General features: G+C 35.2%; 1 protein-coding gene across 1 annotated transcript; it reads right to left on the bottom strand.

Annotated features, from left to right (window-relative positions):
- Positions 1-19917: 19917 nt before the first annotated feature.
- LOC128549368 (iduronate 2-sulfatase-like) lies at positions 19918-21426 on the bottom strand. The gene has a single exon (XM_053525995.1). It carries the CDS (start codon positions 21424-21426, stop codon positions 19918-19920), a length of 1509 nt encoding a protein of 502 aa, XP_053381970.1.
- Positions 21427-26860: the final 5434 nt, after the last annotated feature.

A 26860-nucleotide genomic window follows, 5' to 3' on the forward strand; every position in this document is an offset into this window, starting at 1 on the left:
AAAAAAAACCCATCAAATATATTGCTTCTATTCTTTTGTTAGTCTAGGAAATATGATCTGATATTTTTGAAGTATTTTTTTCCTATCTAACTCATACAACAAGTGAACCCCGGGGCGGGGCCTCCTTTACCCCCAGGGATTTAATTTAAACAATTTTGTTAGAGTTCCACTAAAGAATGCTACATACCATATATCAAAGGCATAGGCCTTGAACGTTTAGACAAGAAGAATTTTAAATATATTTGTCATATAAGTCTATGTAAAACTTGGGACCCCAAGGTCAGGGCCTCTTTTCACCTCAGGGGCACAATTTGAAAAATTTTGGTAGAGGACCAATAGGCAATGCTACATACTAAATATCAAAAGCCTAGGCCTTGCAGTTTTAGGCAATTTGGGACCCCCTGGGGCCTCTTTTCAACTCGGGGGACATAATTTGGATAATATTGGTAGAGGACCACTATGCAATGCAACATACCAAATATCAAAAGCCTAGACTTTGCACTTTCAGACAAGAAGAGTTTTAAAGTTTTTTTCCTTAATCAGTCTATGTAAAACTTGGGACCCCCGGGGCGGGGCCTTTTTTCACGCCAGGGTAATAATTTAAACAACCTTGGTAGAGAACCACAAGGCTATGCTACATACCAAATATCAAAGGCCTAGATCTTGTGGTTTCAGACGAGAAGATTTTTAAAATGTTTTTCTATATAAGTCTCGTAAAACTTGGGACCCAAGGGGCGGAGCCTCTTTTCACCCCAGGAGCATAATTTGAAAAATATTCATAAAGGACCATTAGATGATGTCACATGCAAAATATGATGGCACTATGCCTTGCGGTTTTGAAAGGGGGCCACCCAAGGATCATTCCTGTGATGTTTGGTGTAAATCTACCAAATGGTATTCAAGGAGAAGATTAGTTTAGAAAATGTTGACGGACGGACGACGGACATACACGACATAAGACGCACGACGAAGACGGACATCGAGCGGTCACAAAAAAGGGTAAAGTGTCTTGTTTAACGTGAGTAGTCTGCGAAAGTCCCCATCGTGAATGGATGGAACAACTTATTTCCAACCAAGCCCACGTCAGGAGTCATATTTACCTCCCCAGCATCCAGTCTAGGCCGATACTGTTGAAACAGTACTAATTTAAGTCAATTATCCAGCACTGAACACTAGTCGGGATATCAGTCGCGACTGGGAATCGTACCCAGACCGCCGACGTTAAAGTCCAAACTGCTAAACACTGCGCCCGCCACTGATCCCTGACCGTTTCAGCGGTATCCCACTGTGTTCCTAAGTATAATTGTCTTGTTCCTTTCGTCTATTGTTAAAGATACAAACGTTGCTGTTGGGTTATTTTACACATGGACGCGAAACATATCTAGTACGATTACTTTTAGCTTATGTAAAATGAAAAGTTTTAACGCAAGTTTTATTCACCTTGCATGCACATTCAATTTAACCTTTTGATAGAATATAGGTTGAGTGTGCAACTGTGTAAGGTTTCATGAAAAGAATACAGTGCAGGATTTTTCTATACGCGAGGAGGTCTCACTAAATTTGTAATTGTCCCATAAACTACCATTTTGAAATGTTGCTTTAATTAAACACTCGAGCAATGAAAGAATTAAAATGTGCTACTGACTTTTCATGTTTTTAAAACCTTTCTTCCTGTTACATTTTAAGACAGAATAGCCGTCAATTATTATGATTTCCCCAAATTTCTGTGTAATAAATGATACTTCTCAAAAATTAGAATAAATTTGTCATCATAAAATGTGGCGTACTTCTCATTATCATTGTTAACTATTATTAAAATGATTTATTTAATCTTTTTTTCTACATTATATTTCTGAGTTTTGTATGATTTTGTTTATTCAATAACTTATAAACTGACTTTATTAATCTGGAGTTATCAAGAATCCAGTGAAGTAAGACAAATAACCACCATTAAAATAGTTAGGAACGCCAAAAACATCTACGAAATCCTGTCAATCTAGATGAAAGGTACCAGCACCTGTCAACATGTAGTTACCAACTTCATTGCTGTTACCGTCTTTAAGGCGAAAGTACAGCCTAAGCTTACTGCTGCCATTGATTCTTAAATATGCAGATAAAGAGCCAATATCTGGATACTACTTTATTAAAGTCACAACAAAATGGTACACACCAGGAACATAACATGTAAATTTCCTGTGGTGGTGTCATATGCGTTTCCATAGTTGATGTAGATGTTCTAGAACAAGAGGGTTGTTAAGCTTGACGAATTCTGGAGAATATTGTACGCTGTGAATGCCACATTGTGTTCTGTTAAACAAAACAAGTAAATAAGTAAAATTAAATTCAAACGTATTATTTCAGAGAGATTTAAGAAATTAAGTTCCGTGTCGGTATTTATGATTAGAGACTTCTATCGTTACCGCGAGTACTTTTCTTCACGAACAATAATATGCAGCCTGATTAAGATGAATGCCTTGTATGACGGCATATGCGTATTTAATGGGTTTAGAGGTGTTGCACATTTCATTACCTCTTATGAACAGAGTCGATCAAACGGAGTCTACTATTATTCTGCTTGGTTGTATTCTATACTTCCAAAGGATCTTTTTTTCAGGTTTTATTTAATCTCCCTAGTGATGTTATGCCACTGACCCCTCCAAGGCAATGTCCCACTGTCTATTTGTTAAACACATATACGTTCTGTGGAGTTTTGTTTTGGGAGTCTGCGTTCTGGGAACATGACTATTCCTAATAGATCCTTATCCTTGTTACTTGTATTTGTTTGTTCTATCTGTCTCTAACTATTTTTTATTTTACAAAACTGCCATCATCCGTAATAAAAGTATAAGTTATAAGATATGGTTTTGTGGTTGATTTAATCTTATTTCTTCTTCTGTATAATGTAGATTGTAATTTCATAATTACTATACACATAATACTAACCTGGACACGCTGTTCTGTTACATGTACTAACATCAATATAATCCCCTGTTTTTCCACATTGACCAACCGCCATCTAGCAAAATACAAAATTTAATTGCAGATCAATGTTTTATTTTGTTTGGTTTCATGTCGCACCAACACATTTATAGGTCATATGGCGACTTTCCAGCTTTGATGGTTGAGGAAGACCCCAGGTGCCCCTCCGTGCATTATTTCATCACGAGCGTGCACCTGGGTAAACCACCGACCTTCCGTAAGCCAATTGGATGGCTTCCTCACATGAAGAATTCAACACCCCGAGTGAGGCTCGAACCAACATCGACGAGCTGCAAGTGATTTGCAATCAGCGACTGTAACCACTCGGCCAAGGAGGCTCCTGCAGATCAAAGTATATTTATACAAATGACATTTATCTCAAATATGCTTCCCTCATCCCCGATCCCATTTCACCCCTTGCCGTTTCCTTCGGATCCATCAATATTTAGCATAATTGAATATGTACTTGTTGGATGTTTGAAGCAACCCGTCTGAAATATTTTCCATTACAACTTCTTTTTGTTGTGGGCCTGCTGTGTAAATGCGTGGCTCTGGGGCAATGTTTCTGGTGCTCTGTGCTTCCGAGAAATCTACCCTTACCTATTATCTTTAGTTAAGCATTATACATGTCCATCATTTTTCACGTGAGTCATAATCATGCAAGTGGTGCTTGTTATTGCTCAGCAAAAGAAATTTAAGATAATCAATAAAACGGTCTGGCTAACCTACCGTATCGCAAATAACGGTATGATTTCTAGAAGTGATTTTATGGCGAACGCTTCTTGTTTCCTTACGGTTCTGACGCAAAGACATTTCAAACATAATAATATGGTAAAGATTTGTTGCTGGCAAGTTGTTTTAATATCACAACAGCATATAAAGGAAGGTGCCATGTATTACCACTTTGGAAACGTTAGTTTGTATAAAGATATTTTAAACCAAGCAGGTGCACTTTACATACACTGTTATAAAGTTACATTTCGAGGGGGCTGCGCTCTTGCAAAATTGCCTTTCCTATCGAATACATAGCTCTGTGTTTTAAGTTCTTCTGACCATTTCCGAAAAGCAAGCCTATCTCAACTTATTAGTTTTGCTGTCATAACGCAATAAGGTCAAGAATATTACAATCTGTCAGTCAGTTAGTCAGAGGCAGTGTAACAAAACACATGCGTCAAAACCATGCCACCATGTTTAATTACGCCAGTAGCATACTGGATTATTCTCACATCCGTGAAATCTTTATTCTGTTTATACGTGATGTCAGTTTATTGAATAGCCGTATGAAATTATCAGAACTTGAGCATCGCATATAATATCACTTCACAAACACGCACACAAGCACGCACGCACGCTTACGCACGCGCACACATAAACACACACACACACACACACACCACAACAATGGTCACTCTACACAACGATGGACATTAAACAACGATGGATGACTTTAAATATACTTTTCGAAAAGTTGGCCGTTTTGTAAATCCAAATCTCGTATGTTTGTCTGTATCTGTTCTACGATTTCTACAATGGTGACACATATGCCTAAAACGTCGGTGTCATGGAAAAAATTCTTTCAGCATTGTAAAAAAGGAAAGCAAACTATATGATTTGAATGAAATCGAACAACTGTACGAGAGGAACGTAAAATGTTTAAGGCTGTGAAATAAAATAGTATGCACATGTACGTTCATCAACGACATGGTATTATGATAAAATAAATGCAATTTCATTTAATCTTAACAAAAATGCGTTTCACGTCAGCAGGACCAGTGTCTGTATTCGTATAAACCACTTTCTTAATTTAATTTGTTATATTATGACATAAAACAGATCATTGAATGTTTGTAATACATTATTATTTTAAGTTTTGATTTTTTTTGAGTTTTGACAATTCACAAAGTAGGTAAGGTATGAGAAGAGTTATGAATCATTTACATTGCATTTTCTTTCAATGTCCTTATTGATTAAGTGAAAGTTTTTGAGCGACATATTCTCCGGACAAAAGTGTTTTTAAAATTAAGCAAAGAAAGAGATATTGTTCTTCCAAATTGCACCTTCATTTAATATCTTTGCAATCAGTTTTGGTAATCTGTCTTCAGCATGTTTACAGTCAAGGTCCGGACAAGTAAATAAAATGAAGGCTGAAAGTCAAATAAATTAACACGTTAGAGTTATCGTTCTTATCCAGTGTATTTTCACCTAATGTACTCTGTCATTGTTTGCAAGTTTTTAATAAAAGTGATAAAGAAATATATTTCAAAAATAAACAAGGTAGAGTTATAGTTCTAGTATACCGCAGTTTCCCTTAATATCCCCTAAGTATGTTTGCTGCTGGAATAAATTCTCCAAAACTTTTTAAGTGATGGCACAGACAACTTAGTTTAATTTAGGTAATTAATTTTAAAAAGTAAGCAATGTAAATTTATGATTCTGCACACCGTACTTTCTCTTAATTTTCCAGAGCTAATAACAACCCTGAAACAATTTAAATGTTATAAACCAGAAGGGACCGACAGATTACTAAGCAAAATGGCTGGGCCCTAGATATCAGCCAAATCGTATTTCATTAACATCAGGTTTGTTACGAAATACTTAATTGTACAGTCGAACCAATAAACAGGTAAATTTGTTCGAGTTATCGGTAGCTCGAGCCATTGAAATTACCCAACGTATTTCTTACCCAAATGAAAACAACTATTTAGGCCGTTATTTACTTCTTTATAAAATTTAACATCTTTCAGTTCAATAATATTTTGGAACTGTTCTTTGAACAGAAACTGAACAGTTTTCAACTTGGTTTAATGAAAACCTTTAATGAAGTTCTAACATTACCATCCCTTTCCATATTGATGGTGTCATTATCTCATCAGGACTATTACTCTACCGGTATGAGTACATATAATTTTTGACAATAGAAAAATCTTCTGCACTTTTAAAGGTATCGTAAGTACCATCTTTTGAGACCGATGGACAGAAAAGAAGACGGAAGAATGACATACAGACGGACAAAGTAAGATATGCATAATTATGTTCCTTGCTGCTTTATTTCGAATTCTGCAAGAGAACAAAACAACACTAGCTTTGTAGGACAACAAAGCCCACTTAAACAACCGTTCGTCATGAAAAACCTATCTCGCTGAAGACACGCACCAAAATACTTAAAATGAGATTCATGATAGATGCGTAATACTTATATGCAGAGAAGCTGGCTGCCAAACAACCTTAGGGACCGATGTATTGAAATTGAACCTTCTTTTAAAATATCTGAAAAGTGGAGTCACAACAAAACTAAATTATGTCAGATTTTAACCTCCCAGCTCTAACCAAAGAGGCGCATTTCAGTCTATTACTTCAGATAAGACTGTGAACCTTGCCTAAAAAACCAATCTCTTCCAGGTCAGGTAGACAGCCTCCTCGCGTGAAACAAAACACGCTGGATTTGCACATACAGTGTTGAGAGACAACTGATTCAAACAAAGTTGTCGTAGACCTCAGCAGACAGCAGACAGCAGACAGCACCCTGCCCACATACGGTAGTCTTTTCAATATATGGACACATTAACTGGTAAAGAGCCTCATTCAGACACCAGCGCCCTGTATATGTATACACTTCGGAAATATACGGATAATAGTCTAGAAGCCTGATTCTGTTTGTATTAGTCTGGCTAGTAACCTCATTCAGCCAGCAACCTTTCTAGTTACAATTTGGCAATATTGCGGTAACTGGCTAGAAAGCTCACTCAGTCATCAGTGCCCTTTCTAGATACAATTTGGCAATATGAGGGTAATGGGCTAGAAGCCTCAATCGGACATCTGCGCTAGATAGAATTTGGCAATACAAGGGTAATGGAGCCTAGACGGCTCATTCGGTCACCAGGGTCCTTTTACATATATACCTTGGGAATTCAGGGGTTATGGGCCAGGAGCCTAACAGAAGGTAGCTGGAGGGACATTTCTTAATGTAAATGGTGTACAAGTTTCACAGCTGTCAAATATCACTGAAAACACGTAACTACGTGTAGCTGAATGTGTCAACTGTAATAATAGCGCACAATTAGTTGGGCTACTGTAATACCTATTAAGTACAATGTCAGTATAAAAGTACTTGTGTTCAAAAGCGAGAAAAATATATATAAATCGTCTTTGATCTGCCGATGGATGCACACTACTTATAAATCGATGTCATATACTATTTTACACGTCTATGGTTTTGACATAAATTATATTGTAAAATAATAACATTGTGCTCTCATTTCGGACTATGCCCCTTTTAAAGGACTATACTCATTAATTGTCCATTTATAATAAACGTATTCTTGGTATTAAATTTTATTATTAATCATAATTGATATATGGATAAAATGTGATAATAAAATTTATACATAGATTACGATTAAGATTAGGATTAAGATAAAGACAATGTTCCTGTGAAAATATGAAAATAAATTTCAAATAAAAATGTTGCAAAGTGCAAATAAATTATATCATGAGGCTGAAATAGATAAAACAAACTTATTTATAAACCAAAAGTATTGATGCATTAATTTAAGTCACTCCCTTTACTAACTAACGTTACAGGTATGTAGGTTTAAAATTTCAGAACAAAACTGGCATAAAACACGCAGAAATAAATCACTCTCATTAAACATATTTACAGCCATTTTAATGAAGTATCAGTAGAAATAATGTGTACAGTACATGTCTACCAGGTATTAATTATGAACAGATTGATCGTGATTACTGTATTGTTCTTACTTGAGGACCTAAAACCCTTTTTCTTCAATTTGAAATATAAATTACTGTTGCTGATTTAGGCCTACAATCAGTGTTCGGAATATCGATCGATATCTTCTTAACAATATCAATTGCTCTTTTAAATTGCCTATAATTCTCAGTTTCAACGTACAATAAGATCAACAAAATAAACAGAAAATGTAAACAAAATCACATACCTCATTATTATTATTCACGCTTTAGTTTTATGCACACTACTCACTGAAACCGCCAATATTTATACACGCACAGTAGGCCATTAATCTAAATATATCTTTCATCGTAATGTTAACAAGCTATAACACGCTAGCGCATGCGTACTGCGCGATAATAACTTTTTTGTAAATATGCTGAAATATTGCGAAACAGCGAAGCAGTCGCGTAGCTTCGTATGAGCGAATATGCGGTTGCGTTCACATTTTGTCAAAAGCCACAACAGTAGTGTTTCATGTCTGCTCTACTGACATGCAAATATTTTGAAATTTTAAATAATAATTTTGATGAAAAATATTCTGAATTAAAGAATTCTTCGATCGTCCTGTACCAAATTGCAGAAGTGATTTTAATGAAGTCTTCTCACTTACTATTAAGATAAAAAAAAATATCTCATTGATTTTGGTTCGAGTTAATTGAACGAGCACTTAGCCTGCACAAAAATTGATAACCTTAAACCAGACTGTTTTTCAATCAACAATAACAAATGCTTTTAAAATTAACAATGGCTAAACTATTTCTTTTTCTTTTATAATTTTAATAATGTGTTTATTATAGAATAAAATTCTTCCTTTTCGGAATCCAAATTAAACATCTGATAATATGTCAACATTTTGAGCCCACTTGCATAGCCTGTTACCTAATAAAATTGAAAAAAACTTTTCAATCATATACTAGTGAGAGAAATACCCTAGTAGTCACTAACTTTGTTATGGTCACCTTTTTGGGGTGCACAGGTACAATGATTCATTGTAACCAACTAAGCGGATATACAAAAAGAGCAGTAAGTGTTTACATTCTAGAAATATTTCAGTCAAAACACAACACATGTTTGAGTTTTACTTCCAATTGATCCTCTATAAGACACAGAATTACATAAATGCTTTTTATAAAATTTGCGTGAAAAGTACCATTTAGGCATCCTTTAGGTAATATTAAAACGTGAAAATGTCAACTTTAAATACCCAGGCTTTTTTTGTATTTCTCTTTTATTATATCCCCGCATTAGCGAAACGAGAAAACTCGCTAAGAAGTAAGTGTCTGGAAAATTCTCCATTGTTTTGGCAATGTAAGCTTGCACAATTTGGTCTAATTTGTGGTTCATTCGGTTCATGCAAAGCGGGATAGTTGACTGGCTGATAATGATACACCCATTTTTGTTAATGGTTGCTAAATCCTGCAGTAGAATGTTTTTTTCAAGCTCATACATTTTCCGAAAATGATATATAAACTGAAAAGATCGTAATATGGCCTCAGAATTGTTGTATACGACTTTAACCGGTTCTTAGGTAGGGCTCAGCCTGGAAATTGTTGACAGTTCGTATATATTTTTTTTTCAAAATGAATCATACCTTTATCTATACATTAAAGATCGCACTAAAATTTCGCAAATTAGTAGTAATTGGGGTTCATTGAGTTTCTGGTATTATTATCATTTTTTTTGCAGAAAGATCGTGATGCATTGGACTGAACTTAATTCTGTGAAAATTTAATTTACGCAGGGATTTTAGAGGCAGACGAAAATGTTTGCCAAGCCAGTCGACGATACAAAGCAGGAAATTTCAGTATAATTACTGAAATGAAATATGGTATATATATAAACCTATTAAGAGACGATATAATCACTTGTCTAAAACAGGTCATTGACTACGCTCATAGAAAATCATTCAGTGTACCATGACCCAATCTTTTGAAGTTTTTAAATGTATTAGTTATGACGTCTTTATCGGGTAACCAATCATAATACATACTTACCTGTTGAATTTCTCTCCACATGAGTTCTTCTGTTTTGCAAGCCCAGTACCAGCAGTATAGCTTCAGTTTGTGAAGTGTAAAGCCAAACGGACACAAAATACGTTATATGACGACCTTCTATCTTTTTATGGTGAAGAAATACCGCTGGTTCCCTTCGAGGCAATATTTCAGGCACAGACGTGTACATAGATGCTTGGAACCAACAAATGCGATGGCCGAGCGTTTCAGTGAATTCTTTACCACTCGGCGACGGAGGCCTGTTCCCGACGAGACGTAAGTTTTCACTGAATATTTATTTGAAACTTCGTTTAATTTATAATTCTTCCCCGCTGTATACGAGACACGAAACTGTCAGTTACTTGCGAGAACAAGTAAGTAGATCCCACATACACAAGTACTTTTATATCCTTTCCGCAGCCTTAACGTACTAAAACGTATTAGCGTCTGATGGCCCTTTCACGCTTCCGTAGAAACAACATTTATTACACGAACCTTATTTTGAAAATATTTCTGAAATGTCTAGGTCTGCAGCTCTCAAATACGGTTATATCTTACATCTGAGGCGTATACTGACACTCTCAGACAACATCAAAAATGACATTTTGAGCGATTTGATGAAGTTCCAAAATTATCAATGTACCCTTGGTCCGTTACGGACCCCTGTGAGATTTCTGTTTATCCAGAGCTCAAATATTTTTTCATAGATTAAAAGCTGACATGCTGTACTAAAGCCCAGGTAATTTCAATTCGTAATAAAGTGCTGAAAATTGGTTCCCCAATAGCAAAAAAAAAAAGAAAAAAGAAATCCACGAGCATACATTTACACGGGGTGACCCCTGCGCGTGACCCCTGACTATCTACGAATCAAAATGCGGCTTTCGTTTTCAAGTTTAGCATTTCTACTTTCATTTTATTTACTTCCGGAAATAGCTGAAGGTCGAGTGACGTCATTTTCTGTGTTGTCAAAAACATACATATGCCTGGCGAGATTGCATAAATATGTGCTGGCCGTCCTAAGGTTATAACTTATAAAGTGTTGCCTTTTTCGTCGGCTAATTGTGTTATGTATAAAAATTATAAATAATAAAAATGTACTAGCTTGGCCTAGCAAACCTGTTTTCCTTAATAGTTGATGTGCTAGATATCAAACAGGTAGTGCTTGAATTGACCAACATGCATATAACTTATCTAAACATGAGAAAAAACAATATTAAAACAAATCAGATAGTGCCAACATTTTTCCCTCTTTGCTCGATAAAATGAGTAACAAGAGTTCTTTGAAATACAAAACACATTTGATGTGTCATTGTCTTCAAAAATACGCTTAGATTTTAATAAGAAGCTCTTACATTCAAGGGCCTCCGTGTCCGAGCGGTTAAGGTCAATGCCTACAAATCACTGCCCCTAACGGATGTGGGGCACATAAGTCTAAGTACATAAGTGAGGAAGCCATCCAACTGGCTTAGGAAAGATTGGCGGTTCTACCCAGGTGCACGCCCGTGATGAAATAATGCCCGGAGAGGCACCCAGGGTCTACCTCCACCAAAATAAAATCTAGAAAGTCGACATATGACCTTACCGTCCGAGAAATAATGGTCATTAACCTACCACAGGTGAGCGGCAATTGTATGTCCAAGCGAGTTATACATGTATTTATTAAACAAGAAGGTTTTTCAAAATTCAAGGTCAATATGATTTTGACCTTTATGCTCCTGGTCTTTTGAAATAAGATTACTGATTCAAGAAACACACGCAATGGGTGTATGAAAATAGAAAAGGGCCCAGCCTCCTTCATCATTAATGTATATATGATATCTCATCTAGGTAGCATTTATATTGATATTACGTAGTGAGTTTGTTGGGTGTACACACGAGTCTACTCCATCTAACAACTGGATAAAATTTCACTGTTACTTTGACACCTGACTATACTTTCCGTCACAACAATTAATCTTTAACAGGCTCGGGCTTTCTCCAGCAAACGAAATCGTTTTAGGTTTCTATATCACTGTATCCTGTGTGATTGACCTACATATCGCTAGAACAACTGACAGTAGTAATATTCTTATACAGTTTGACGGTCGTAGACAAAAGCATATGTAAGTATAAAATCAGAAACCTTTTTCAATCTCCAGTTCAGATTTGACGCACTGAGAGTAGTTTATTGGAAACCAAATTTAATGGCCCACAGACCGACGTACTGGAGCAAATTAAAAGGGCATGGAATAGGCATAAACTGGACACTGATAGCTTTTAGCAAAATATCACGGTAATAAACTATTGATATTTATGTCACCTGGTGTGCCTTTCGGAATCAGACTTTAAAAATTGTTGTTTTTTATCCATTTGCATTACACTAATTGCTAAATGCCATTGCTAAAAGGTATTGTTTTATTACATAACTGTTCGCATAAATGATATGAAAAATATACGTCATATGCTTTCATGGCGTCATTAAATGCCTTCGGTGTCTCACTTATAAGCATTGCAAGTTTTGAAAAAAAAAAAATTCTTCACAATTTCAGACATGAAAGTTTTGAATATTCTTCACGAATATTTTTTATCTCAATTTTTATTTTGTCACTAATACAGGTTATAATAATAATGGAGCAACCCAAATATAGTCGGCAAAACTGCGTAAACTGGCTGAAGCGTTTAGTAGCTCAGACGGTCAGTATGCAAGCAAAAGCAACAAGATATGTAGGCCAAAAGGTTGGACTCCATCACGGGCTTTTAGAAATACCAAAAAATCTTATTGTCAGCTCAGCTCAGATTCTCATTGAGTACTAGTAGGTACTAGTGTGGCGATTGAAAGGAAATAATGAAATATGTCTATGCATTTTGCACAGAAGAGAAGAGATTGCCTTAGCTTGGCCTCTTATCAAAAATGTTGTAGATAAAACTCCCGTAAATTTAAACAGGTTGAAAACAGAAACGAATAATAATTTATAAGAAGAGAAAAAAGAAAACCACCAGAGCTTGATTCGAGTATGTCCTGTATTGATCCGAAACCTTATTTCTCTACGTACTGCGCTAGCAAGTAATTTTGCCAAAAAAACAAACAACAAAAAACAAAAAAAAAAAACTTTTTACTAATTAATAAACACATTTTTTTCATACAACTGATTTAAAATGGTAAAGTCAGTCCGAATTTCTGACTACCCGTCTGCAGGTTCAGCTCAGAGGTCACTGACGAACTATAACAGTGGATTCGTGAAAAACAATTCACAAGTACCGAAGGGCCGAGCGCATTATGTTTCTTGAATCCGCATGTACGGGCGGTTTCTCTGACTTAAACCCTTTATGCAATTTTGTTTAGTTTCTTAAACAAAAATATCGTTAATGTATAGGGATAATTCACGTTTTTTGTGTGTACTAACGTCTGCAGAAGCTCGCGGGAATGTTTGTGACAGAGACCGCTATTCTTGCATAAAAAACACTACACGACGACTAAATTTTTTGTTTTCATAAGGGACGACTTTACAATTCCGGTACATTTTTTTATTTACCATTCTGTTGTTTTTGGAAACGGTAAACATGCTTTAAATATCCACAGCTAAGGTAGCCCAGAAATCAACAACTCTTCCAAAAGCACTTATTGGAGGTTTTTAAACGATTTTTTCCTCTCGTTATTTCAAACATGAAATTACCATTTTTTTTCATATTACTTAAAAAATTGGTAAACATGAATAAAATTTCAAGAATAATAACTTTATATTCGATTTATTTTGCGTACGAACACATTTCGAGTACGGATGAGTTCGTACGTAGTGACAAGCCTTCAATTTTTTTATCTAAATTATTCGAGATTGTTTAACCTATATTAATTCTTTAATTTACATTACATTTACCTGATTGCTTATTTAAGACATAGGTCATGTTTAGTCTTTAGCAACTATTACCTGTACATTAAGAACTAGTCATTAAAGAGCATGTATATTTTCATAATAACAATTGAATGCACCTAAGTAAACACCTAAGTGTAAGTGCGTGTGTGTGTGTGGGTGTGGGTGTGGGTGGGGGTGGGTCGTGGATGCTGTTTTGTCGGCATTACGAGTCAATCTTTTTTTCTTTCCTCGTGCCCTTTCACAATAGCAACGTGTTGTATGTATAGCATTCTATCGAAATTGGCATGTTTCTATCGCATGCTAGATAGAAATGGCGGCGTAAGACTTTTATGCCTCGAAAAGAGACATTGAAAGAAGCGAAAAGGAGTAAATTCAGCGGGTTAACTTTAACGAACTGTAGTTTTCTTATATAAAAGTTAATACCCATTTTCTTTTTGTTTTTCTATAGGAGCGATATAGTTCTTTATTAGAATATATGCATTTATGTTCTCTTCTAGAAATAAATTATGTTATTTTTGGTGATAAATGTGTACTAATTTTCATGTTATAAGAGATTACTTGTCTGCTATTATTCAACATCAGTTGCATTCCGTTTTACGGTTAACTTTGTTTCGTAAATTTATAATCTACACGCGTGGCGGCAAAAAAACGAGAAGTCCGTGCATATATTTGCCACGCCCTCGTACCAGTTTGCTTGCTGGAATCGTCCAAACAACATCGATAGAAAAAATGCTGTATAATAGGTACCTCGTAGTATGAATTTAAGCTGTTACGTTGGTTGGATGGTATTCTGGAGAAGGAATGGTTTCTGGGACACGAAAGTGCAGATAAGTTTTATATCATTTTTTTGTTGTCATGCATAACAAAGTTTATTTTAGAACAATGTTCAGCGTTGCATAACTCTTCGTTCAAAATCTCGAGCTCTGCGCACATGTATGTCTGTTAACAGCTGAACAATCATCATGTAACAACAGCTTAATTTACTGTAATTGGAGATAATCAAAAGACTGCTGGCAATGATGATAACGATGATTAGAATAACCGATATCAAAGAGAGCTACACTCCTTGTTCAGTTTCGTCAGCATGATATCAAGTGGTGACCCGTTTTGTAGATGATGATGATGATATGCATGTATTTTGATAATGTAATTATGATGGTGATGATGATGATGATGATGATGGTGGTGGTGGTGGTGGTGGTATGATGATGATTATGATATTATGATGGTATGACGATGATGACAGGTAAAAGGTAAAATTACGTTTGACTTTGTTTTGAAGCTGTTGAAACTGCTTTTCATGATTTTTCTTTTTTTTTTTTTAATTTAATGTACAACGCCAGTGAATATACTATGTGTAAAATTAGGCGTTTAATCAAATAAAGCAGTTTCAGTTTCAGTTTCATTGTTGAATGTTTCAGGAACTTAATTTTAAAAAAGAATGATAATAATATATTTATGAAAATATTAGATATAATGCATTTTAATTAGGCCGTTGCGGTCGACAAATTTATGTCATAAGGTATGGATCACTTGTCCCTCTCTGTTGGGTGTTCGAAATACGTTCAGGGTTAAATGCAGCATGTAAGAAGCAACCCAGCTGGCTTACAAACAAAAAAAAAGGAAAATCAAATCGATTGTTCTACTTCAGCACTCGCTCCTGTCTTTATCATAAGTTGTTTCTAACACGGGCAAGGCTGTTCGTTAAAGGATATCTGCTGTGACTTCAGTATGCAGTTATGAAATTGCAGGCATTCGGATTTGAGCTTGAGGAGAGTATGATGTCTAGTTTCATACTCGTACTATTTCTGTCTTAATACATATATTGATACATGTTAGGTCATATGTATAACCGCTGGCAAACTTTAAAGATTCCTATATTTTCTGTTACCATTCATCTGGATTATTAAGATGTAACAATTTATAAATGTTCTTATTTCGTCAAGTCCTTTGTTTTTAAATTTCAGTACAAGAAAGCATGACATCTAGTTTCAGCTACAAATATAAAGGTGTCGGTTACTGTAAGACAGAATACAGCTGGAACTTCATTATATAAACCATGGGTAAAAAAGCGTGAGTTATTCCTTTTATATACTCTTAGGCTCATGTAATTAACATATAATTTTGACAAAGAACAATCAACAAATAAACAGCATTCTGTGTACAGATTGGACAAATTTTATTTCATAAAATATTTAGTGGCTCTCAATACACATGCGATCATATGTGCATTTCGGTCTGGCATATAGCAATTTATGAATTGAAGTAAACAAGGAACAATTCGCCTCATTTTCTCACCAGCTGTGAATGGAGAAATTTCTGCATTTTGCCAGTTTCTTCATTGTCAGCCTATAAAATGGGCTTCTGCCTCTTTGCTTTGCCTGTAAGTTGCTATGCCATTTAGCTAGTGATTTTTCTTTCTTGTGTTCGTATTTATTTCTATAAATTTAAACACGCTATATGCCATAATATCAATGACATAAACTCGCGGCCATTTCCCATCTACCTGTGTGTTTGTTGTTTGTGAATGCTAATAAGAAAAGTTTTAGAATATTTGTACTGACGTCGTGCAACGATATAGATAAAGTGAACCTCTCTGTATGTTCTACCTTGATCGTAACCAGTCTTAAGTTGGTCCTTGCATCAAGACTTAGGCAGCCACCTGCCTTTGGCAACTGCATGGGTTCATTCCTTTGTGGGTTGTTTAACTCAGGTCTGGCTGTATATTTTGTAATTGAGAGGTTGCGAATTTGTACTTGTGCGGATACGCATACGTGTAGGTTCAAAGAGCATTTCATGCGACAAAAATCAGAAAAGTAAAAATTATTCACATAAAAGCGTACAAGTTATGTATCGGGTAAAGATTACCTAATAGTCTTTGGCAAACGCTGAATATTACGTATACTTGTGGAAATATAATTCAGATTTTGTATGCGCATGTGCATGATGTCGCTATCGTTAATAGGCATACTGCCTGCTGTTCATAATAGGTTCTACCATAAATGTCTGTGAAAATCTGATATGCTAGAAAATGTCGAAAACCCGTTATAAAGTAAGTGCATTTTATATAAAAAAAAAAGAACAGCCGAATTTAGTGGTGTGCAGTCTTGATAAAACTTTGAGCAATAGATTATATAAGTGAATGTTTAAGCAGATATGACATTATACATCAATCTCTCCTCTTTAATATCATGTAGAAATATTTATTCTAACAGAATATCTTATTGCTTTCAATTTTGTTTTAAAAGTATCACATTCACTGACATTGAGCATTTATTGAAACTCACTGAAATTTACAATTTCTTTCACTTTAGAGGCAAATAAATCATGTTTTTCCAAATATGACAACTTATTAGCACACATGTTAGTGTTCTTACCTTTATGAACAATATGATAACATATTTATAACTTTAATAAGGTAAAAGCTTCTTGCTTCCATTTAATGGTGGATTTCTTAAAGCTCTATTACGCTGTGTTAATTTACAGAACTACATATACCAACAATTGACAATTCAATCCAGGGATATGAAGTGATAACGTTCATAATAATAAGAAAAGAGAACAGAATTTAACAGAACAGAACAGAGCTTTTATTTCACACAGCTATTTAAGGAAAATACAACCATTGGTTTGACAACTATACGAAAAAAACATGAATTAGTTCCGACAAAAAGTTTAGCGCTTTAATATAAAAAGCACAAACCATAAAATAACCCGATACAAGATGATTTCACTAAGTGTGTATGATAGGATTCTCTGGGCTTTAAAGCGACCTTCATTTTCCTCACGCTTTTCTTCGTGAAAAGCATGCAAAATACAAAATACAACCTTTATCATAATAAAACGTATTAGTGTCTGTGGGATTTGTGTTTATTCCGAGTTAAACATTTTTCGTAGATGAAAGGCTGACATGTCGTGCTAAAGCCCAGGAATTTCAAATCCTCAGAAAGAGCAGAAAATTAACTCCCTATAACGAAAATGAAAAAAAAAGAAGTTCAGGCGCATACATTTTGACAGGATGACCACTGCGCTTGATCCCTGACTATCGGCCAATGCAAATGCGACTTTCGTTTTCAAGTTTAGCCTGTCTACTTTCATTTTCTTTACTTCCCGGAAGTTCCGGGAATAGCTGGTGATAGAATGAGATCATTTTCTGTGTTGTGAAAAACATACCTATGCCTGGCGAGATTGCATGAAAATGTGCCTGGTGCCCAGAGGATATTTAGACAAGAGCATGCAAACAAAGTAGGAATACACACAACTTTATATCAGTCTCGTTTTTATCAAAGAAGAAAATTACTTTACATGTTGTTTTTTGTTGGTTTTTTTTTTCGAAATATTTGGCCGTCCTTTCATGGCCGAATCTAAAGTTTCAAAACAAAAGGAAAGACGTTTATATAAATGTATTCATTTTCTGTTACATGAAATGTTCAGCAAGCATGAGTGTTTCTGCCTTCTCGGACACTTTAGGTTTATATGCATATACTAACTACGTAAAATATTTGATTGTGTCTAGAACCTGTGCTTAGAATATTTAAATGTCAGAGCTAAATGTTTAAGAAGAGGATTTTTTAAATTTTTATGCAGATAGGGGTTTAATTCATTGTTAGTTTTTTTAAGAATATCAGAAAGTCAATAAAAATTGCCGAAATTGAATTCACCATGGATTCCGTATTGGTTCTTTCAGGTGTTTCAGGAGTGGATGAATTTTCATTCCGTAAACTTTGAATTGTTTATTTGTGCTTCACTTGTACTAATATGTAGAAATACGATATATATTGCACTCTAATATTTAAAGAATTAACTGAATAAAAAAGGTAATAAAATAAAATATTACATACGAGATAACAGTGAAAAACTTACGGAAGATCATTAGTGCCAGGTGTATGTTATTTAGTATCTCGAAATTTCGAGTTACTAAGTCGAAATTTCAATTTACTAAGCCTGTAGAGCTACTCCAGATTTCAAACTGTATCCAGGATATATACCTTCATAATTTACATGTATAGGATGTCCAGCTGGCAGGGGCTTGAACTAGGTCGAAAACCTTCCAGATGTGGTCAAAATAGTGAAATCTTCTAAGTTTGAATACTTGTCGGCCACCTTCTATGACCTCTAAATCGATCCAGGTACCCAATCTTGGCCAGAGTCAATACTACACGTTCATGTAGGGTATGTCTATATTTCCTTGCAGTATGGGCTCAAACTAGTTGAAAACCTCCAGACTTAAACATGGTTTAAATAGTGATATTTTTATGAGCAACCGCTGCCCGGTCATCTTAATGACCCTGTAGGGCTACCTGATGAATACACCAGGTACCTTATCTTGGCCAGGACCTATACATCAACATAAACTATTATAGTTAGTAACTCGAACGTTTGAGATGCGAAATTTCGAGTTAGGAACTCGAAATTTCGAGTTAATAAAAAACATTCACCTGGCACTAATGCTCTTCCGTAAAAACTACAGTCTTGTTCTTTGAAATATACAAAAGTGTGTACTCTCATCACAGGTTGCTAAATTAGTATTATATTTACTAGAATTTTTCACACGAACTTCGTCCATGCATTCTTTTAAAGGGAAAGGCAAAGATGTTCTTATGTTAATTCCTTCTGCTAGAAGTTCTTAAATCATTAAAAGTAGTGAAAGAATTTTCAAAATCGGCTTAAAAATAGAAAGTTATGAGCATTTAAATATTTGATCAAAATGGCGGTCATTTTGTTTCTATGGCAACAAACAACAAAACGGCGGATTTATTAAATCTCTAGATACATTTTTCAAGTCTGTAAAATAGTTTTTCTACTTTTCCCAACTATAATGAAAGAAATTACGATAATCATGTTTTATATATTACACTCAAGAAACATATGAAATAAATCTATTTAAAAGGTTATTTCCTAATAAGGAATTAAGCAATATGTAAATGACGTCATAAACACACTAAATGACTGCCTCCATGATAAGCCATTTTCTTAAATTTCAAACTGCCATATCTGTTTCAACAGCTTCTTTCAGCGTTATGAAAAGCTTGAGGATGGCTTTCATATAAAATTAACTAATTGTAAGACATTCCTTTCCCTGTAAAGAGCGACATTAACAACGTCGATGAATTTAGTTTAATTAAAACCAATTGAACGTACTGTCTGTGAAAGTTACCACTTAACACTATTATGGAATGTTATTCACTTGCTCTTTCTGACATTTTCAAATATATAATCTACAAAAGATGTTTGTATTGACAAACAATAGACGTCTCTAATATTGCACTTTGCAGAACTTTGAATGATAATAAATTGAAAGTTATTGCACTAATATTCTGTGAAAATCATTGATACACAATTTCCCTCATTGTCCAGGTAAAGCAGCCCGCCAACCAGCATGCAGTTTCTTGCTAAGTATTTGCCTGATCTGTGCAAAGGTTGGCTCGAGAGCACGATTTATATTTTCCTGAGGGTCAAACTGATGGTCATACAATTCTAACCCGTACAATTCTCCCCATTCCGGTTGGTAATCCGGTGCGTAATTGAATTTCGGCCACTCTGTATATCTAAACCGGCCCGTCCGAATCGTGTAACCCATGATTTTTACTCCGTTTTGATCACGAGGATACTGAGAAAAAGCGGCGTCTTTCCACGGGGCCGATGGATTCTCTATCAATGACATAAGACTCTCTCCTTCTCGGCAAAGAGCGATTTCACTCGAATTTTCCGGACAAAGCGGTATCGGTTCAAGTTCAGCTGCATCGACTAATGTCGGAAATAGATCGACAAATTCCGTAAGTTTTTCCGTAACCATACCACTATCGGTCTTTCCGGGTACACGGACCATCATAGGTGCATGGGTTGCGAGTTCAAAATTTGTATGTTTGCACCATTCCCCATGTTCACCAAGCTGCCAACCGTGATCACCCCAAAATGAAACTATTGTGTTGTTTCCAAACCCATACTTTTCCAGTTGTTGCATTACGTAACCTACGAGAGAATCTGTCCAACTCACTGCACTATAGTAACCTCGGCGTAATGCGCGGACATCATTTATAGGCAATGTAGTATTTATCATACCAGAGGCATTTAATTTCGACTGATCACCATAGTTTCGCAACTCCCCGTAACTACTCCAAGCAACTTCCGGCATATTAACTGGTGCATATGGATTTGGTGGTAGACGAATATTATCGTCCGGATAATATTTCAGAAAAGATTCTGGAAAAACAAATGGCAGATGCGGACGATGAAAGCCGACAGCAATAAAGAACGGTGTTCCCTCGTGTTCACCTCCTTCTGCAAACATTTTTAAAGTTTTATCCGCCTGTTGAGCTATTTGATAATCCACTAAAGGTTTGTCCGTTAACTTTTCGTCAGGAATAGCGTCCCAGCTCTTTTCTTTGTTTTCCCAGCCATATTTTGTTGCATGAAAATATGGCAGTGACCAGGAAATAGGATCGTCGCCGCCACTTGCAGGGCCAGGATGGAAGATTTTTCCCATCCCAGCAGAAATGTATCCATTCATCTTGAAAAATTCAGGAATCGTTGTAAAATTTCCACCCAATTTGCGGAAGTAATGTACCAGGTCATATATATGAGTCGTATCCGGCCTACGACCTGTTAGAAGTGAAGTACGACTCGGAGAGCACACAGCTTGTTGAACAAAGGCCCTCTTCAGGACCAAACTCCTCGCGGCAAGAGCATCAATGTTAGGTGTATGCATAGGAGGATGGACCGGCGAAGGGAAGTCCGGTCCTTCAAAACAAGTCAGCTCTGGTCTCAGATCGTCTACAGCAAAGAATAAAACATTCTTACGTGCCGATGTAATGGTTAAAAGTCCAAACAATACACTTAGTACTGTTGTCTTCATATTCAGTCGTTACTTTAGTCCTTCGTTATGAATTCCTATTGAGCAGTTAAACAAATATACTTGCAAATGTACTCCCAACATAAATGTCACAATAGCACAGTTAAATGTAAATACGTGTGAAACTTAACCGGGGTTTATCTGAAGGTTTAAAGTCATGTGAGTCGATTATCGTAACCTTTGTTTATTTTTACAATTAAAGCTTTAATCTTTATCGCCCTTCTTTACTTCAATTTAACCAGGCACTTTAGCTAACATAATATGTTTCTCTCAGTATCGATTAATTAATAAACGCTTTTACACGATTACAACAAAGGCTACTTGATACATCACGTGCCTCTGTAAGTGTCTGGTTAAAGAGGAATAGGAAATAACAATAAAATATTTCTCACCATTCTAGTAGTAACGAGAAAGTCAATTTGCTTAATTAATGACTTCTATCATGAGAAATTGTTAACATGAAAAGGACTGTAATAAATAATGCACATATACATTTGTAATTTTGTTTTACATCATTTACTTTGTTTTTGCTTTTTTACAAACATTGAAAGTCGCGATAATATGAAATAAATTGTCTTGTTTTTATTTTATTCTGATATGCATTTTAGGAAAGATGAAGTTAAAGTTTAGGACTTGGGAATGTTAAATTGCCACAACTTCCTTTTATAGCAAATTATTGCCCTGTCTGCAACTGTTATAGTGAATTATTTTTCGATTTTTTTGTAATTTCATTCCGCTCAACGATAAATAAGCATCAGATATAGTTGCTAATTCATTTTCATGAAACACTCTCTTTAAATTGTATTGATTTACGCTGCACTATAAAATTACAATCAGTTACAGTCAGGAAATTTTAGAAATCAGATATACCACGTGATAAGTCTCATGACGAGCTAGTCATAATTACAATTCTTCTGATTCATATGGCATAATGTACGGAAGGCGGTTGTGTCATATGCTCAACAAAATGCTTCCGCGTCCTGTGTGATCCGCCCTGACAAATCAATTCGCGTCGAATATAACATCCTAGATCAAGCAACTGTTATACTAACCCTATAAATTCTGTCAAAAATACAGCGTGTATTTTACAAGTAAATCCGAACAGGGAGAAAAATCCATATTGTACCCCTTGTGTTGCATGTTGCTGGACTACTTTCATTCAGTATGCGTAATCTGACACAGTTCTATTAATAGTGCACACAAACACTGCACTTTGTTCTATTTTACGGCATCGATAATCTGTTAAAATATTGAATATTTCGTTTGATAATAAAACGACAAACAAAAAGATGGAGGTATATAATAAAAGAAGCATTAAAACAGTAGCTAGAAATGGGATTAATTTTCAACTTTCTTGGATTTTACATTGTAGGAACTCGGCGCTGCGCTCCAAGTGTAAACCGAATTTGCAAAATTCACTTGAGCTGAATAAAGCACCCAAGATAAGCTACTATTACGATAACCTTATATTATATATATCTTAAATAATTAAAAGTAAGATCCATTAAGTTAAGAGATAGAAATCGTTAATTCATAATGTTTAAGAATTAGACAATTGACAATAATATGCATTAGCGATTTGACATTTAGCATTTGGCAATCAGTGTATAATATAAAGCATTTTATATGTAACATTAAGCATTTGATATTAGATAATCGACATTTGGCATGAAATGATTGACATTTAGCATTAAATATTCCGTATTATTAATAATATAGCATTTGGCAATTAACATGGCGCACTGGCCTTCAATAAATTCTAAATACTTAATGTTTCAAATACCAAATGCTATATGCTATATATATTTTAAATGGAAAATGACAAATGCTATATGTGAAATATTCATTGCTAGTTGCCGAAATCGTGAATGCTAAAGGAATGTATACGTTTAATGGTTATAGCTAGTTCTACCTGCGATACGATCGAAACATAATCCCTTAAATGTAAAATGTTTTAGGAAAAGAAATAGTAAATCAGCAAAGGATACACTTTAAAGGACGTATTAGCCCACTGCTGTGTTCAGTTTATTATTTCCATGAGCATTTAGCAATAAGCGTTTGTGTCCTCCATTTCCAAATCAACAACTAGCATCTATCATCTGCTATTAAGCATCTGGGATTTATACACGATAGGACGACGATTCGTCGTGTTTTCGTGACCTCGTACGACAATGAAAGTGTGACAAGACGTTTGCAAGTAGAACATTTCGTGTGTTCGCCCATAGTGTTTCGCTATTTGGCCTTTAGTGTTTAATGTCCTCCATTTGCCCCCAACACGCGTGGACAGTAAGACACGGCAAATCAGCAATTGCTCGTCCTTTCGTGTCCTCGTGTCTTCGTGCGTCTTCGTCCCCGAAGACACAAAATAGCAGAAATCAACCATAACACATTTTGATATCTATAACAATGCCGCTACAATGAAAACGGTATCGTATTAAATTCTAAAAATATATTTATTTATGTATGAGCATATTGGTCAAGTTTATTGAGACATATAATTTTTAAGATAGTGCAATCACCTTACTTTATCGGTTGTTGCAAGCTTAACATAAAATATTACCAATGCCATGGTACGGAATTGCAAAAGATTAATTTATCACGTCTGCCTGAGAAGTTCAAGAATGGCGTATAAATGTCACACAGGTTAAGCTGTATATCATAAAACTCTGTCGAAAGTTTAATCTTTATTCAAAATAAAAAAATAAAATCATTGGCTCATTAAAATGTTAAAGCTTTCAAATTCCTTTCCTATTCTACGCATTGTGCGATGTGATATTTGTAAGCACGGTAATGGCTAAAAAGGCAATGACGTGAAATGAATATTAATGAAGTAGATTTATCAACTGTGTGCCGTCGTAAGCGCGTAACGCAAGTCGAGGTTTCCACGAGACCATTCGCGGATGCTAGGCTATTTGGCATATTTGAAGTCTCCGTAACCTGGTTGTTAAGGTCACTGACTTCAAAGTACTTAACCCTCGCATATGTGGGTTCCGAAACCTTACATAGGGTGAAGAAGTTTTCATGTGAGGAACGTAGTGGTTCCTGGAGAGGTATCTGGAAAGTAGTGGTTCCTGGAGAGGTAGCTAGGGTCTTATGGTTTAGCAAATCTATTACAGTTTTAGTGTTTGATTGTCTATTAAAGTATTGATGTAGATGAACATTAATACCCAAGTCACTAAAATTACTTACTTACTTACTTACTTTATATATATCCAAGTCTCTGACAAAACAGGAATATGACAATGTTTTGTTTATTACCATTAATTTAAAAAATGATTCAATAAAAATGATTATTGGGCCGTTTTCAAATTTATTTTTTGGAGGGAATCACTCTTGCATGCAACGGTAAGACATCAACCACACCACATGAGATGTGATTTGGTACGACCCATTCGAAGAATAAAAAACATGTAACTTCTGACCAAATGTACGAATGTCATAGGAAAAGGGAATTTCTGCTTAAATGTTTATATATACATGTGTCTACATATTTTCACAATGTCATTACGGCAGCAGTTTGGAGAGGCTGCATGTTGAAATGCGGCTTTACCTGTTGGATATTCATCTTTTTTGTGTCGAAACATGATAATTGCGGCACATCTTCTTTTAAGTTGATTAATATCTCTGTAATATTATTGAATCAAATATTCGGAAATAGTTAATAAATGTGTCTGTATAAGGAATCGAAGTTAATAAAAAAAAAGTATATTCTCTTCGTATGAAGTCTACCAAACTTCCGTTTGAACTAGATGAAACTTATCTTATCATCAAGTACTGATGAACAACTACAAGGAGAAAAAGACCACTATGTTGTCTGTTTCATTGGGTTTAAAGCTACCACAATATCGGTCATACAATGCCTGTCAAACGTTTTAATGAGGTTCTCAAGGTATCCCTCCCGGTAATATTTCGTGCACGGTTGTGCACCTGGTTAGAAACTCTATGTCGATGAAAACAATGGCAGTTTTATGTGGTACAGAATTCTTAGCATTGAGTGGCAAACGATTCGAAATTAGCGGCGTTAAGGTAGTAGATGTGTAATAGAGTACCTCCTTTTTGAAGAGTATTCAATTCCTACCATAAACCCACATTTACTGCAATTCTCAGGGGTGCGTAGGTTCAAGCCCTACTGGGACCAATTTTTTTTCCCCTTATTTTCGATTTTTTCTAGTAAGTTTTTACTTCTTTCAAGACTTATGATAGATTTATTGTACAAAAATGAAAAAAAAAACATTTGCTAAGCGATTTCTTGCTGTTCAAAGTGAATTTACTACTTAAACAGAAGGGGTAGAGTTACACATCTGTAAAAATATTCAGTTACATGTGGTAAAAGTTCTCTATTTTGCTTCCATTCTTTAGATTACATATTGTGGAAGAAATTTAGGTAGGTTTTACATCTGTCCCAAGGTAATTTTTGAATGAAGTAAGCAAAATTCAAAACAGAAACAAGGATTCGACCTTATTTTTTCAACGTTGAAATAAGAATTCTGTATCATTAAATCCGTTTACTTGAGGAACACTATATAAAATGATATCCACATTTTTATTTTGTGTTTAATAATTGTTTAACAATAGTTTGATGATTCTTTTATTAAAATTAATGGTAAAATGAGTTCTCTGCAAACATTTTATATAGCGGCCATCACTTTGAAATTTGTCTCTACTTGAGCTAGAGGAGATACCACAAGTTATACAAAATTTAGAAAAAACGGCATGGTAAAAGTTGTTTAAAATTTGCAATACAGTGCAAAACACGGTCATCTTTAAGAATATACCAAGCAAATGCCATTTTGTAAACATTGCTATTACACCTCTACTACCTTAAATGCTCGAGCAAACGTTGTCCCGTTACGTAAGGCTGAAAAAGCGATTCCATACAGTGATCCTAACTTGCCAGTCAATTTTGTCCTCACTATGTAAGGCTGACTGGCAAGCAATTCGAAGGTAGCGGCTCTATCTGCTAGAAAATAGGGCCCCCACTACGTAAGTGAGACATTTACATGTAATATTAAAGGGAATTCCTGTAGTTTTTTATGCGCATCTTTCTGCGCAGCCGACACTTACCATGGAAAACTACAGTGAAGTCAACATTTGTTGAAACATGTGACAGACAATCTTAAATATGAGGAATCTTGAATGAAATAACATTTTTGATAAGTTTTATCAGTAATCAAATGTTGATACTGGTTTATGTTGTATTGACAAATATCATGCTTGACAGGTATCTTGACATTTTTGTGGTTGTGTTTTCACATCGCATTTTAGTACAAAGACAGTGTTGTTCATATAATGTAAGACAATAGACTTAGTACTGATAAGATAATATCACCTTTCAGATTATTTAGTATTCAGTTACAGAAAGAATTAAGAATTTTCAAAACTTTTTTTAACTTCTAGCAGATATACATGTAATCAATTTGGTCAGATTCGCGCTATT

Source organism: Mercenaria mercenaria, chromosome 16 (assembly GCF_021730395.1).
Source record: "Mercenaria mercenaria strain notata chromosome 16, MADL_Memer_1, whole genome shotgun sequence".
Taxonomy (NCBI): Eukaryota; Metazoa; Mollusca; class Bivalvia; order Venerida; family Veneridae; genus Mercenaria; species Mercenaria mercenaria.